The sequence below is a fragment of the Felis catus genome, chromosome A1, assembly GCF_018350175.1.
Source record: "Felis catus isolate Fca126 chromosome A1, F.catus_Fca126_mat1.0, whole genome shotgun sequence".
NCBI classification, from domain to species: domain Eukaryota; kingdom Metazoa; phylum Chordata; class Mammalia; order Carnivora; family Felidae; genus Felis; species Felis catus.
The window spans coordinates 294,900-307,808 of record NC_058368.1 but is presented as its reverse complement, the minus strand read 5'-3'; the positions used below and the strand labels follow the sequence as shown (position 1 = coordinate 307,808).

The 12,909-nt window shown below is 47.1% G+C and overlaps 1 protein-coding gene across 1 annotated transcript in view; it reads right to left on the bottom strand.

Moving 5' to 3' along the window:
* The window catches only part of LOC102899369 (SCO-spondin), a 133,552-nt gene that overhangs the window by 17,517 nt on the left and 103,126 nt on the right, over nucleotides 1-12,909 (bottom strand). Inside the window, exons 60-68 of the mRNA XM_045037028.1 lie at nucleotides 8,206-8,351; nucleotides 7,565-7,734; nucleotides 6,695-6,839; nucleotides 5,419-5,551; nucleotides 4,939-5,100; nucleotides 2,633-2,759; nucleotides 2,114-2,325; nucleotides 1,410-1,572; nucleotides 885-967 (exon numbers count right to left, since the gene is read on the bottom strand). Of these exons, the coding sequence (XP_044892963.1) occupies nucleotides 885-967; nucleotides 1,410-1,572; nucleotides 2,114-2,325; nucleotides 2,633-2,759; nucleotides 4,939-5,100; nucleotides 5,419-5,551; nucleotides 6,695-6,839; nucleotides 7,565-7,734; nucleotides 8,206-8,351 (1,341 nt within the window). The remainder of the gene's footprint in view (nucleotides 1-884; nucleotides 968-1,409; nucleotides 1,573-2,113; nucleotides 2,326-2,632; nucleotides 2,760-4,938; nucleotides 5,101-5,418; nucleotides 5,552-6,694; nucleotides 6,840-7,564; nucleotides 7,735-8,205; nucleotides 8,352-12,909) is intronic.

The window sequence follows — 12,909 nt, the reverse complement described above, 5'->3', positions numbered from 1 at the left end:
GTGTGAGGAGGGGTGTGTGGTGTGGACCTGTGTTCAGGTTCAAAGCTAGCAAGACTCCAGTGCTGGTCTGGTCCCATGACTGTGTTTTATAACCACTCACTTCACTGCCTCCTCCAGGTCCTTGTGCATTTAATGTACTTCCTGGGGTCTCTGCAACACTGTAGTTAGGGACAAACGGAGGTAGACTCTAAGCTGTGTGAACCCACATCAAGGAGAGCTTACAGGGCTTTTCCTTTGTCCCTTTGATGTCTGAAGTGAGGCAGTCCAGTTGTTATTCCCAAGCAGGTGAAGGGTGTTGGCAGAGCCTCCTCTCCATGCCCCTCTGCACACACTTCCTCCTCACAGTAGGTACTGGGGGCCAAGTGAGGTTGGGAAGAAAGTGTGGCCCCTCTAGGTCCTCCTGAGAACAAAGGCAATATCCTGTTCTTCAGGCAAGAAGAGGAACTGACAGGGGCAGATGAGTGATCCTGTAAAGGGATTCTGTAGAACAAACTTCATTTTTGCCCCTGTGGTGAGCTAGAGCAAGCTGGCCGTGAGATTGGAGAATTGCCCTTGGGTTCCCAAGAACTCTTGACCAGCACAGCAAAGATTAGAGAGCCCTTGATTCAAGCCCAGAAGCACCTACTCTCTAGCCCTTGTCACTTGGGGATCTCGGGGGATTTCCTTGAGTCTCAATCTATTTGTCATTAAATAGGGATTGTACAACACCTGAAAACATCCACTTCTTGGTGCCATTGTGAGGATCAGATGGAAAGCATGATGTGTCTTCTAAGCTGTCAGTGCTATAGAAATGTGAGATGTTCCCCAGAGTGTACCTGGGGTGCAGGTGGGGGTGGAGGGCAGGTGAAGAAGAGAAGGGGAGTTGCTGTGTATAGGTGTGGTACCTGTACTCCAGGTAATGACTTTCTCCTTGGAATCAGCTCCTTCCCTAGAGCCCCATGGACTGAGTTCTTCATAGGACAGAAGGCTGGAAAGAAGAACCCATACTCAGGTGGCACAGGGCTCACATGGACCAGGAGTGCCAGTGATGAATATCACAGGTCAGCTTAAGAACGTGTTCTTGGGGAACCTGTGTGGTTCAGTTGGTTAAGCATCCAACTTTGGCTCAGGTTATGATCTCATGGCTTGTGCTTTCGAGCCCTGCCTTGGGCTCTGTGCTGACAGCTCAGAGCCTGGAACCTGCTTCGGATTCTGTGTTTCCCTTTCTCTCTGCTCCTCCCCTGCTCATGCTCTGTCTCTGTCTCACTCTCAAAAATAAATAAACATTAAAAAAAAAAAGAGGACGTTCTTTCCTGAGTCTCCAGAGCCAGCACCAGGATCATGAATGTGGGCAGGGCCATGGTGGGGAGTGGCCACACATGCTGTGGCCCCTAGGCTGGGAAAGGAATGAAGGGTGGAAGGGGACTCACCTGTCCCTGAGCGGCACATACTCAGCAGACACATGAGACTCCCCAAGGCCCCTCCACTGGGGCCTCCAAGCCCTTACAGGGCAGGCCTGAGCCAGGGAGGGCCTCAACACAAGGCCGAGGCCTGTCAGCAGCACAGTTGCCAAGCCAACAGCCAGCAGCACTCCTGCAAGGTTAGGACAGAGAGGCAGAGGCCACATGATGACCACTCAGAGCCTCTGCAGGCTTATGCCTCAGCCGCTGCAGGGCTGCTTTCTTCCTGCCCATCTGGGCAAGGGGCCATGACAGACCCACCGTCTGAGGCTCAGCCTGGAAAGCTCAGTGAGATTGCTGACTCATGAAGACAGGAAGGAAAGAAAATGGTTGGAAACACACACAGAAGAGGTTAGAATGAACATCTTGGTGAGCCTATGACTCCACTCAGGGGCGCTGTTGACCATGAGACCCTGTTCACAAGAACAGGCCCCAAAACTGAGGAGCTTGGGAGGTAGGAAGAAAGGGAAGGACCCCAAGAAGGAAATTAAATATTCTCTACCTGGCAAATGAAGTCCTAGTTCAGGGACAAGGTTGTCCTAGTGCCCATCTGAAGTCTTTGGGGCCATGCCTAGAGTCACAGGTAGGGCTGGACATGCACTGAAGGGTCCTGCTGTGCAAGGTTTCTCCCATGCCCCCTCCAGGTCATGGCTACTCTGGCCTGGGGTCAGTACCTGTGATCACTGTCCAGTCTGGGCCCAGGTTTAGCAGCTCGTGCCTGAGGACCCCATGCCTGACAAGCTGATACGGGGAGGAGGGCTGCACAGGGGATAGGCCGGGATCGCAGGCCACTCCTTTCTTCTTCACCAGCACCACAATGATGCTCTCAGGCAGTCTGTTGTCTCGAAACACATATGTGCCTGGATCTAGGAACTGGTGGGCAAACCTGGGGAACGAAGGGCCAGAATATAGGGAAAGTTAGCTTTGCTGGGCTGCTTATACCAGACTGAGTGTGTGAGCTCTTCCCCATGCACAGGAATAATGTGGTCTAGGGAAGCTGCCCATGACTCCCAAATCGCTGCCCTCCATGCATTCAGGAGGCCTCACCTGTCCTTGGTCTTTTCTGGCCTCACCTCCCACATGGTTGACAGCCTCACATCCTCCTCTGTGTCTTCCTAGTGCCTCCCTAGCTGCGACCTACATGTGAGGAAGCATGGTTCCTCCAAGTTCCCAGGCAGCTCAGCAGAGATTACCTTGAAAAGTTGAGGTGAGTCTCTCGCACGAGGTGGCTGAGTCTCCTGAAGGCCCCAAAGTCCCAGTTGGGGTTGCTGTTGAACAAATGCTGCATCTGGTACACAGGGTAGTGACTGGCTGAGCGATCTGGGGAAAGAAGCCAGGTGGCGCTGGGTTCTAGGGGGCTCCTCAGTGCCAGCTCTGGGCAGCCCACATCCAGGCAGCTCAGGGTCTGTCCTCAAGACCGTGAGGAAACTGAGAAGACATGTTTTCAATGAAATGACATGTTTCATCCTTTAATGTATATGATAACACATTTAACACTCTTGGTGCCAAGGCAGCCTGCAAAGTGAGCACACCAGCCCATTGCAGAGGCCCCCAGTCCCTGATGCCCTTTGTGGGTGAGCACAGCCAGATGCCCTGGTACTCTCAGAGGTGGGACCTGTTCAGCTTTGTACCCCTGACAAGCAGTGTGCATGCAGCAGGCACTCAGTACATGCTGTGGGGTGGCTGGGAGAATGAGCAGCTAAGGGGGTGGATGGGGTGCCTGGCAGAAATCCAGGTGGGCCCAGCCAGGCAATTCGCTCTGCACAGGGGGTCTTTTCCAATGACAGGTATCACTTCTTCTTCCCAAGCACCCCTAACCCCCCTGAAAGATGGGGCTCTGAACTCACCTCCCCCAGCACATGGAGAAGGGGGAACACAACTGCATTCACTTCACAGATGTAAATAGCAAGGCTGAGAGAGGATGCAGGTTGCCCCAGGTCCTGGGGGCTTTATGGGAGACCTGGCCTGGAAACTGGGGCACGAATGTTTGGAGTTCACCTTCTGGGATTTGTTTCCCCTTTTGTTTCGCCTTGGCACTGCTTTGTGGGGAGGAACTTCGGTAGTTATGTGACACATGAAACAAAACACTTCATCTACTTCTTGGGCCAAGTGGCCATCCTCCTGTTTAAATCAGGCTAAAAGTGTGGCTTGTGCCACATACCCAGTGATCCATCTAAGAACAAAGACTGCAGCATAAATTCCAATACCAGATACTGATATCTTCAGCTTTGCCTGAGGGAGCACCTTAATCTTTGAACCTTTATTGTGCTGTTTGTACAGGGCATTCTCTGTACTAATTTATTGTGGTTCTAAAACAATTAGCAAATCAGGCTGCTTTTGCATTTATTTTCTATTCCATACCTCTCTGCTCCATGTTTTTCTCCTCAAAATCTATTCCTTAAAAAATATATCTGTTGGAGGGGGAAAAAAGCCCAACCCACACTGGCCTGGAGCTGGCTGCTCTCTTGCTTCTCTCATGTCTTTTTATTTTTATTTTTTAAGGTTTATTTATTTTTGAGACAGAGAGAGACAGAGCATGAATGGGGGAGGGGCAGAGAGAGAGGGAGACACAGAATCGGAAGCAGGCTCCAGGCTCTGAGCCATCAGCCCAGAGCCCGACGCGGGGCTCGAACTCACGGACTGTGAGATCGTGACCTGAGCTGAAGTCGGACGCTTAACCGACTGAGCCACCCAGGTGCTCATCTTCTCTCAAGTCTTTAGAGCTGCAGACCTGTGCCTGTTTCTGCCAAGCCAGCTGGTGTCTTGGGACATGTGAGTGGGGCAGCACTGTGACATCTGCCATCTGCATGTGAGCAGGTGGGCTGGGTGTGCAGGGAAGGCCCATCCACTCCACAGCAGCACCCCAGGGAAGTGCCAGGCAGGAGAAAGGGAGGGAATTAAGGTCTACTGAGGGCCTGGACTGTGCACAATGCATGCAAGGTGGATGCTGAACCTGGAGGGATGAGACTTCTTCTCTAAGGGAAGGCTGTCTCATGGAGGGAAAAGTATTGTTCTGTAAGGTTCCCAGGGGCGGGAGTCACAGGGAGGCAGGCTTCTGCTCATTACAAGGATGACAATCATTGTAAACCAAGGTGTCTCAAGATGGAGGGGGCTACCAGGAGGGGTTGAGAAGTCTGCCTCTGGGGGCTTCAGGCCCTGAAGGGATGACTGTGTGGCACAGAGCAGACACGCGGGAGGGCTGGCTGAGAGCAGAGGTCACTTTGGTGAGTCCCTGCCTCCACCCAAAGCACAAAATCTGACACCCATGGGCTGCAGGGAGCAGTTGCAGAATGTTGGAGCTAGAGCATCTGCTCCAACAAGTGAAGGGAGGCCCACAGTAAGTGACCAATCATGTTGAGAGCAGGGGGACAGCACAGGCTTGTTACTTGCTACTTCAAAGTTGTGGTCTATATGTGATGTCACAGAACAGCCAGGCAGAGGAGGGATGAGAGAGCCAGAGCCCGAGGGAGGGTCTCAGGTACTGAATTAGGGAACTCACTGTGAGGAAGAATGTGAAGCTGGAAAAGAATCACGTCCCCTTCTTCCAGGCAGACCACTGGGTTTGGAATATGGAGATGGATGCCAGGGTCCTGAGGGACTGAGTACTCCAGGCCTGTAGTCCGATGATACCTTTGTAGCCAGGGGCTGGGTGCAGGTGGTTCTGGGAGAGTTTGGGGAAGGAATGCTGAAGGATCTGGGCTTGTCTGGGGGTGGGGGTACACACACCCACCTACTAGCCCTGTCCTGTCTCGATTCCCTTTTAAGAGCAGTTTCAGCACTTCTGGAGCCCTCACCTCCCCAAAGACTGTCTTCCTACATGGCCTTCTGTGGTCCCTGCCTGACTCTCACCTTTTGAACACCAAGACAGGGCTGAGAAGTTTCTGAGGGGCCATCCCTTGCTGAAAGAATGCAGCCATATCCTTTACCCCCTTGCACTCGCTCTGGGAAAGCCTGGGCTTGGTATTCCTCCTCTGCTTACCAAGAAGGAAAGAGTCAAGCATGTCCACTCTGGAGATGACAAAGCCAAAGATGCCACGGGGACCACATTGGACCAGATGGACCCTGGCATTCTCTTGGAAGAACTGGTCTGGGCCCAGAGTGCTTGATACTTCCTGAGAACATACAGCACAGCATTATATACCTGGGGAGGGCCAGAGGGGCAGCGAGGTTTGCAGAGATGGATGGCCAGAAACCCAGACTGAGCCCTTTGGCACAGCCCCTGGTGATGCTGAGTTCAGGGATATCCACTGTCCACATCCCTCAGGATTTGTCTCCTTCTTTACTGAAACTTGCCCAGGGGGACTCCTATGCCCAGGGTTCCTCTTTATCTTCAGCAAACACCCCTGACTCTTGTCCCTGTCCTGGGTCATCAATTGCTCCTTTTCTGTTTGCAAAGTCCTACGAACAGAACTTCTTCAGAACAATCATCTTACTATCACCCCAAATCTGCTGTCCAGTGTCACACCAGTGATCTCCCCACCCTTTCAGTGGCAAGTAGACACAGCCATCTAGAACCTTCTGGTAGGCCAACATAAGGGTGAGCGGGACCTGCACTGCATCTGGGCCCTGGTCTTTTGCCCCTCCCACCCTGATGAAGTATCGAGACCCTGAAGAAAGCCTCAGCCAACACCATTGTAGCCAAGAGAAGGCCCCGCCTGTGGCCAGAGGTCCGGCCTTTGATAAGAGGCTCAGGCTCAGTTCCAGCAGGGCTCACACCATTTCTGTGACCACAGTGAGTGGTTTCATGCCCCTGGGCTTCACTTAACACTCTATAAAGTCAAGCTGTTGCTTTCTCGGCTTAGTGGCTTTCAAATTGGATGGTTGACATTATCAACATAAGAAATACCACTTACTTCCTTTCTGCCTTTCCCTCCAGCCTATGGAACAGAAATTCATGCAGATAGCAACAGACTAGGAAAGGCTGGTTATCAAGTGGATTTTCCCTTTTTTTTTAAGTTTATTTATTTTGAGAAAGAGAGAGAGAGAGAGAGAGAGAGAGAGGAAGAGAGAGACTCCCCAGCAGGCTCTGCACTGTCAATGCAGAGCCTGATGTGGGGGTCAATCTCATGAGCTATGAGATCATGACCTGAGCTGAAATCAACAGTCAGATGCTTAACCGACTGAGCCATCGAGGTGGTGCTCCCTCTTCTGCTGCCTGGTTTCTGCAGCCAGGGTGCCTGGGAGATTTTTTCCCCCTTGTCCCCAGCAGGCAGAGGCTGCCCTTCTATCCCAGCCCTTCCCCGAGGTGGGCTCACCCTCTGGTCATGGTCTCCAGCCTCGCCCTTCACGCTGAGGATCAGCTCCCTGCTGGAACCCCAGGCCAGGGAGAGTTGGGGGGCCTTAGCCAGACACTGGGCATCACAGAGCTCTTCTGCTGATACATATTCCTGGCACTGGCAGCTGCAGGAGAGGAGAGGATGGGAGGTCTGTCCTGGTGGGCATGGCGCAGCTGCCCATTCCTGACACCCCTCCACTAGTACAGGCACCTCCAGAAGGATCTGAACTGTCTATTCTTCCAAAGCAGTGACTGCACTTTCAATGGAGGTCCATGATGACTCATTAAAATGTGCTCTCTCTGGCCCCTGCTTCTGCACTAACTTCCAGAATGGGAGCAGTGCCTGGGACAAATCCTAGTTGACAAGCTCAGCATTTTTGTTTTGGGCATCCTGCTGAGGCAAGAGTGAGGAGAGAGAGTTGTTCAGCCTGGAATACTCTATTCAGCGGCCCTTCTAGCACAATGGTTCCCTGGCCCTGCCTTCTGGGGGATACCATTCAGTCCACAGGCCAGGGGGAGAACTGGAGAGCCAGACAAAATCAGACCCCTTCTCGGCTTGGCATCTAGCCAGGGTCACTCCTAACAGTTGGCTCAGGGACCTGGGGTATGGCGCTCACTCTGCCTTGCTGCCAGTACCTCCTCAGCTCTGGGCTGCTTGCTTTGGCTGGTGTTGGCCTGATTCCCCTTCTTAGGAAATGCTGACATGGCAGCTTCTGGAAGGAGCTTGTATTTGGCTCAGTCTCCCATCAGAGCTGGGTCCTGCCCAACCTTTCTGGAGGGACTCTCTGGGGACAGGACCTGTCTGGAGACGATGAATTCATTCTGTTCTCAGCATGTTTTTGTCACTCACATTCCCAGTTCAGTGCTGAGCTTCCCATCCACTGGGTGGCAGAAAGAGGAGCAGTTGTGCAGCTGGGGGGACACACACTTGCGGGTGGCAGCCAGACGTACTTCTCCAGCTGAGCAGCGCTCAGCGACCTGAAGGAGGATGTGGGAGAAGAGTCCTGGCTCTGGAACCCCCTGCAGGCCCAGGATGAGGGCACTCTCAGCATCAGAGAACATTCCAGGGACATGATGGGGCCTCTGGGGAACCAGGCTCCCTGAGAGGTCATTTAGTTAGCACCCTAAGATTAAGGTTAGGCTTGAGGGTAGAGGGAACCTACAATAGTAATAGAAGACAAGTTTGCTGCTTGGAAGAGGTAACTGGGAGGTCCAACTCTAGGGAGACTGGGTGGAGTGATCAAATTACTCTCCTAAGATCCTTTATAATGAATGCTGAAATTTGTGGGTCTATGATAAGGAGAAATATGTCTTATCATGAGAGCTTTCTAAAGTGTTCTCATTTGTATAGGAGGTAATCCATCCACCACAAAGGACTACACATTAACCCAACAGACAATGAAAAGCAGCTGGCATGCAGAGGGACCCATAAATGCTACCTCTCCTCACTCTCCTCAAGCCTTCCTTTCCTAAGGCTGAGTGAGGTGTTACCTGGGGCTGACAGTCCTCATCGCTGTCGTTCTCCTCACTTTCCAGGCCCCTCCTGCTGTAGGACTCATGTCCTGCCTGGCAGATGCAGGAACCATCTGACTTCTGGAAGACCCTGTTAAGGCCCCGACACGTGCAGTGGGAGGCACCTGGAGATAGAGAAGCCCTATGGCCCATCACAGGTGCCTAACAGTGAACCACGATATGAGCAAGCTCTCTTTCCCTGTCCACAGTCAGGTACCTGATTAGGGTTAGAGTTAGGGTTAGGGTTAGGGTTAGGGAGATCAGATACCCACATTTGCCAGAGTCTGACCTTAGGAGTCTTTGTGGGGATTGAATGAAATCTTCTAAGTCAATGATTCTCAGCCCTGACTTTTAATTAGATTCATCTGAGAAGCTTTAAAAAACATGGATGTCCAAGTTCCCTTTAGGCAAATTTAATAAAAACCTCTGAAGTGAAGCCAGAACATCTACTTTTCAAAAAGGCCCTTGAGTGTTTTAATGTGTAGCTGGGGCTGCAAATTACTGATATAATTGAAAGCACTTGACACCTCATGGAAAGTGTTGTTCCTATTCTCCACTACACAAAGCCTGTGGGCCTGTTCTGAAGGACCAGCACGGGCCTCTGTCTCTAGACAATAGAAAGAGAGGGAGCTGGAGAGACTGAAGGTCTCTGAAGGAATTTGAAGGATGGTCTAGGTTGGATAGACAGAGCCAAGAGAACAGGGATTCTCAGCAGAGGATAAAGTGATGAGTGGGGAAGTTCATATTTTATATGGGAGACCAAAGGAGTCTAGGTGAATGTTCTTCTGGGAGAACAATTTGGGAGAGAGGGAGAGATTGGGACCTTGTAGCTGACTAGGGTTCTTTGCAAATCCAGCTTGTTTGCCCCTGTTGGGACTGTCATCTTCTCAGGAAGAATTAAAAACTCATTTAAAGTTTAGCACATGTCAACTTCCTGAAGATAATCACTCATACACTGTGCATAGTAGCCCAAAGGCCCTCAGCAGAACTTGTTGAATGGATTGAAAGTTGACTTTTTGTGTGTGTGTGGACTTTGTCATATTCTTTCCCCAAATTAATTTAGGGACCACTGACAAGAGAAATAATTATTTATACTGTAGAGAAGGAAGGGAATTAATTCTGAAGTGACACAGAGAACTCTCACTAGTGAGGTTATAGATGGTCAAGCCCTCTCTAATATCCTGAACTTTAGTATGTTCTTTGGCTCATTTGGACCAGGTCCCTGCTGACACCCTGGGCACTCTCAGATCGGGTCCAGGAGTCTTTCGTGTCTCATTGTCCAACTGGGCTTCCACTTGGTTTTGTGGGACCTGTAGTTCCACAGGAGAGCCTTGGGGACTTCTTGGGTGAAGGAGTGACTCAATGGGAGCAGCTGTGAGAGCTTGTCCTTTGTTGAATATGGGTTACTCTGCTTTTGCATTGCTTCACATTAATTTCCTAAATAAACATTATTTTGAAAAACTCTTGGCCTGGCATCTATGACTATAGAAATAATCATGGATCTATATTAAAAGAATCATTGTTTAATATCTTTCCCCAGCAATCTCAACTCAATAAGATTTTACTCATTCTCAAGTTCCTGTTTAAATACAATCTTTCCCATAAGTTTCCCTGATCCTTCAGTTCTTCCCATTTTGAACTATCCAGCCTTCCTTGTTTTTTTCTTTCTTGTGGCACTTGATGCTTCTGCCAATTTCTTATATATTTTCTTTCTTCCTATTTTATTTGTCTTCATATCTTCCATAGTGTCTTTGTGGCACTAACAACAATAATTGGAACTTGGCATTTGTGAGCTAACCTCTAAAATAAGTTAACTAAAAAGCCCTTACCTCATCCCCAAAGGGAAAATGGCAGTTTACAAAAGTGCATATACTTACAAGATTTTTTCTACCTTTGACAATGGCAGAGTATCTTCCTATGACATATAACTAGAAAGGTCAGAAAAAATATGGAAAACATCTGTTTGAAGGAATGAAGAACTTAACTGGGAACTTAAGGGGAAAACAATTTTGGAGAGAATGAAAATCCAGAGGGGTGAGCCCCACATTTGGCACCCCGTTTTCCTGAAAGGCATTTACCACTTCAAAGGTACCATTAAGAGGCTGAGATGAGCATAGCTTTAGGATGTCTCATAAGGCTAAGGGGACAAAAATTGGGCCCACCAAGAATAAGGATCTCTGGTAAACATCATAGGCTTTCAGTTTGGGCCACTAAAGGGCTACACCCTAGTGTGGACTGACTGTAAGGAAACCACCTTTATCAAAACCTGGAAACTAGCCCTGATTTTCTGAATCCCTGATGAAGTGAAATGATTTATTCCTACTGTAAATGCTTTCCAGAATGAAAGTAATCTTCTATGGAGGAATGTAACAACATCCAGAATTTCAGATTTTCTCTATAGTTTTCACTCACAATATGCAGCAATTTAAAAAAAAAAAAAAACAAAAGAAACAAAACAAAAAATAGGCATGAGAAAAAAGAATTTTTAAGAAATCAAAGGAGAGAGAGAGAGAGAGAGAGAGAGAACAACAAAAAACGCTAGTTGATAGCTACAAGCTCTCAAGAGGTCCAAATATTGGAGTTTTAGGATGCAAAATGTACTTTAAACTGTTATAAGTATGTTTGATAAATCAAAGGACAAGATTAAAGGAGAATTTCAACAGGGAAATATAAAAGACTATAAATTCCAGATTTGAAAGATTCAATAGCAAAAAATAAAATAAAATAAAATATTGATAGATGCACTTAATAGCATATTGTATGGAGCTGAAGACAAAATTAATGAAGTGGGATATAGATCTGAAAAAACTATCAGACTGGATCTCAGAAAGAAAATGAAAGATGAGAAATGCAGAAAAAGGTGCAAGAGACATGTGTGTGGTAAAAAGTGATAACATATGTGTAATTGGAGAGTCCAAAAGGAAAGAAGAGAGTAGACCAGGAAAAATGTTAAAACTATAATGGCCGAGAATTTCACACATTGATGAAGTCCACCAAAACACAGATACAAGAAGTGCTAAAGAAACTCGAAGAAGATAAATACAAAGAAAAGCTATAGGAAGAGAACTGTAGTTATATTCCTAAAAAATGAAAGATAATGAAGAAATCTTAGAAGCACCAGAGAAAAGGATTTTTACCTCCTAAAAGCAAATATGGGACTTATGTGACACTTCTCAACAAAAATAATGAAAGACAGAGGCCATGGAAGTCTATTTTGGAAATGCTAAAAGAAAACAACTATCAAGCTATAATTCTCTGTTTAGCTAAAATATGTTTCAAGGATAAGCTGAAAAAAGAAATTTTAGACAAATAACACACTGGAAGATGAAATCTGAAAAACCTAATAGCATTTACAAAAACCTCAAAATATGTTAACTTCAGGCATATCTTGGAGATAATGTGGGTTCTGTTCTAGACCACTGCAATAAAGCAAATATTGCAATAAAGCAATTCAAATGTATTTTTTGGTTTCCCAGTGCATATAAAAGTTACGTTCAGGGGTGCCTGGATGGCTCAGTCAGTTAAACATCTGACTCTTGATTTTGGCTCAGGTCATGATCCCAGGGTCGTGAGATTGAGCCCCTTGTTGGGATCTGTGCTGAATGTGGAGACTGCTTAAGATGCTCTCTCTCTCTCGCTCTCTCTCTCTCTCTCCCTCTTCCCTCCCCCTGCTCCTCTGCCAGCTCATGCTCTGTTTCTCTTTCTCTAAAAAATGTTATGTTTATACTATACTGTAGTCTATTAAGTGTCACTAGCATTGTCTAAAAAATGTATATACAGTATATGCCCTAATTAAAAATATTTTATTGCTAAAATATGCTAATCATAATCTGAGCTTTCAGCAGGTCATAATCACTGATCACAGATCATAACAAATATAATATTAATTAAAAGTCTTGAAATATTGAGAGAATTATCAAAATGTGACCCAGAGATACAAAGTGAGCAAACACTGTTGGAAAAATGGCACCAATAGATTGTCTCAACGCAGGGTTGCCACAAACTTCAATTTGTTAAAAAAAATTTCCCTATCAAGAAATAAAAATGAAATAAAAATCTTAGAAGTGTAAAGGAGACATAAATAAAAGGAAAGCTAAGCCATGTTCAAGGACTAGAAAACTCAAGATAATAAAGATGTCATTTCTCTCCCAAAGGATTTGTTGTTTCTATGTAACCCAATAGAAATTCCAGCAAGTACCTCTGTGGATATGATCTGATTATATGGAAATCAAAGGCTACAAGAGCTAAGACAGTCTTAAAAAGAACAGAGTTGGAAGACATAGACTATTGATATCAAAGTTTACCATATTTATATAAGGATAGGATAAAAGACCACTGGAACAGAATAGAGATTCCCAAACAAACCCACATGTATATGGGATGTCTGATTAATGACAAACATGAATGATCTTTCAATAAATGTGTCATTCCCTTCCAAGTAGTAACCAGGCCTGACCCAGCTTAGCTTCCAAGATCTGATGAGATAGGGCGCGTTTGGGGTGGTATGGCCATAGACAATAAAGGTCCTATTCCAATTGAATATTTGTTTCGGGAAAATGAATATTGATTCCTAACTCATACCTTATGCAATAAAGAAACACAACTTTTAGAAAATAAAAAGGGAGAATATATTAACTGGAGTAAGACTTCCTCTTGTAGAAGTTGAGAAGGTTAATCAGAACA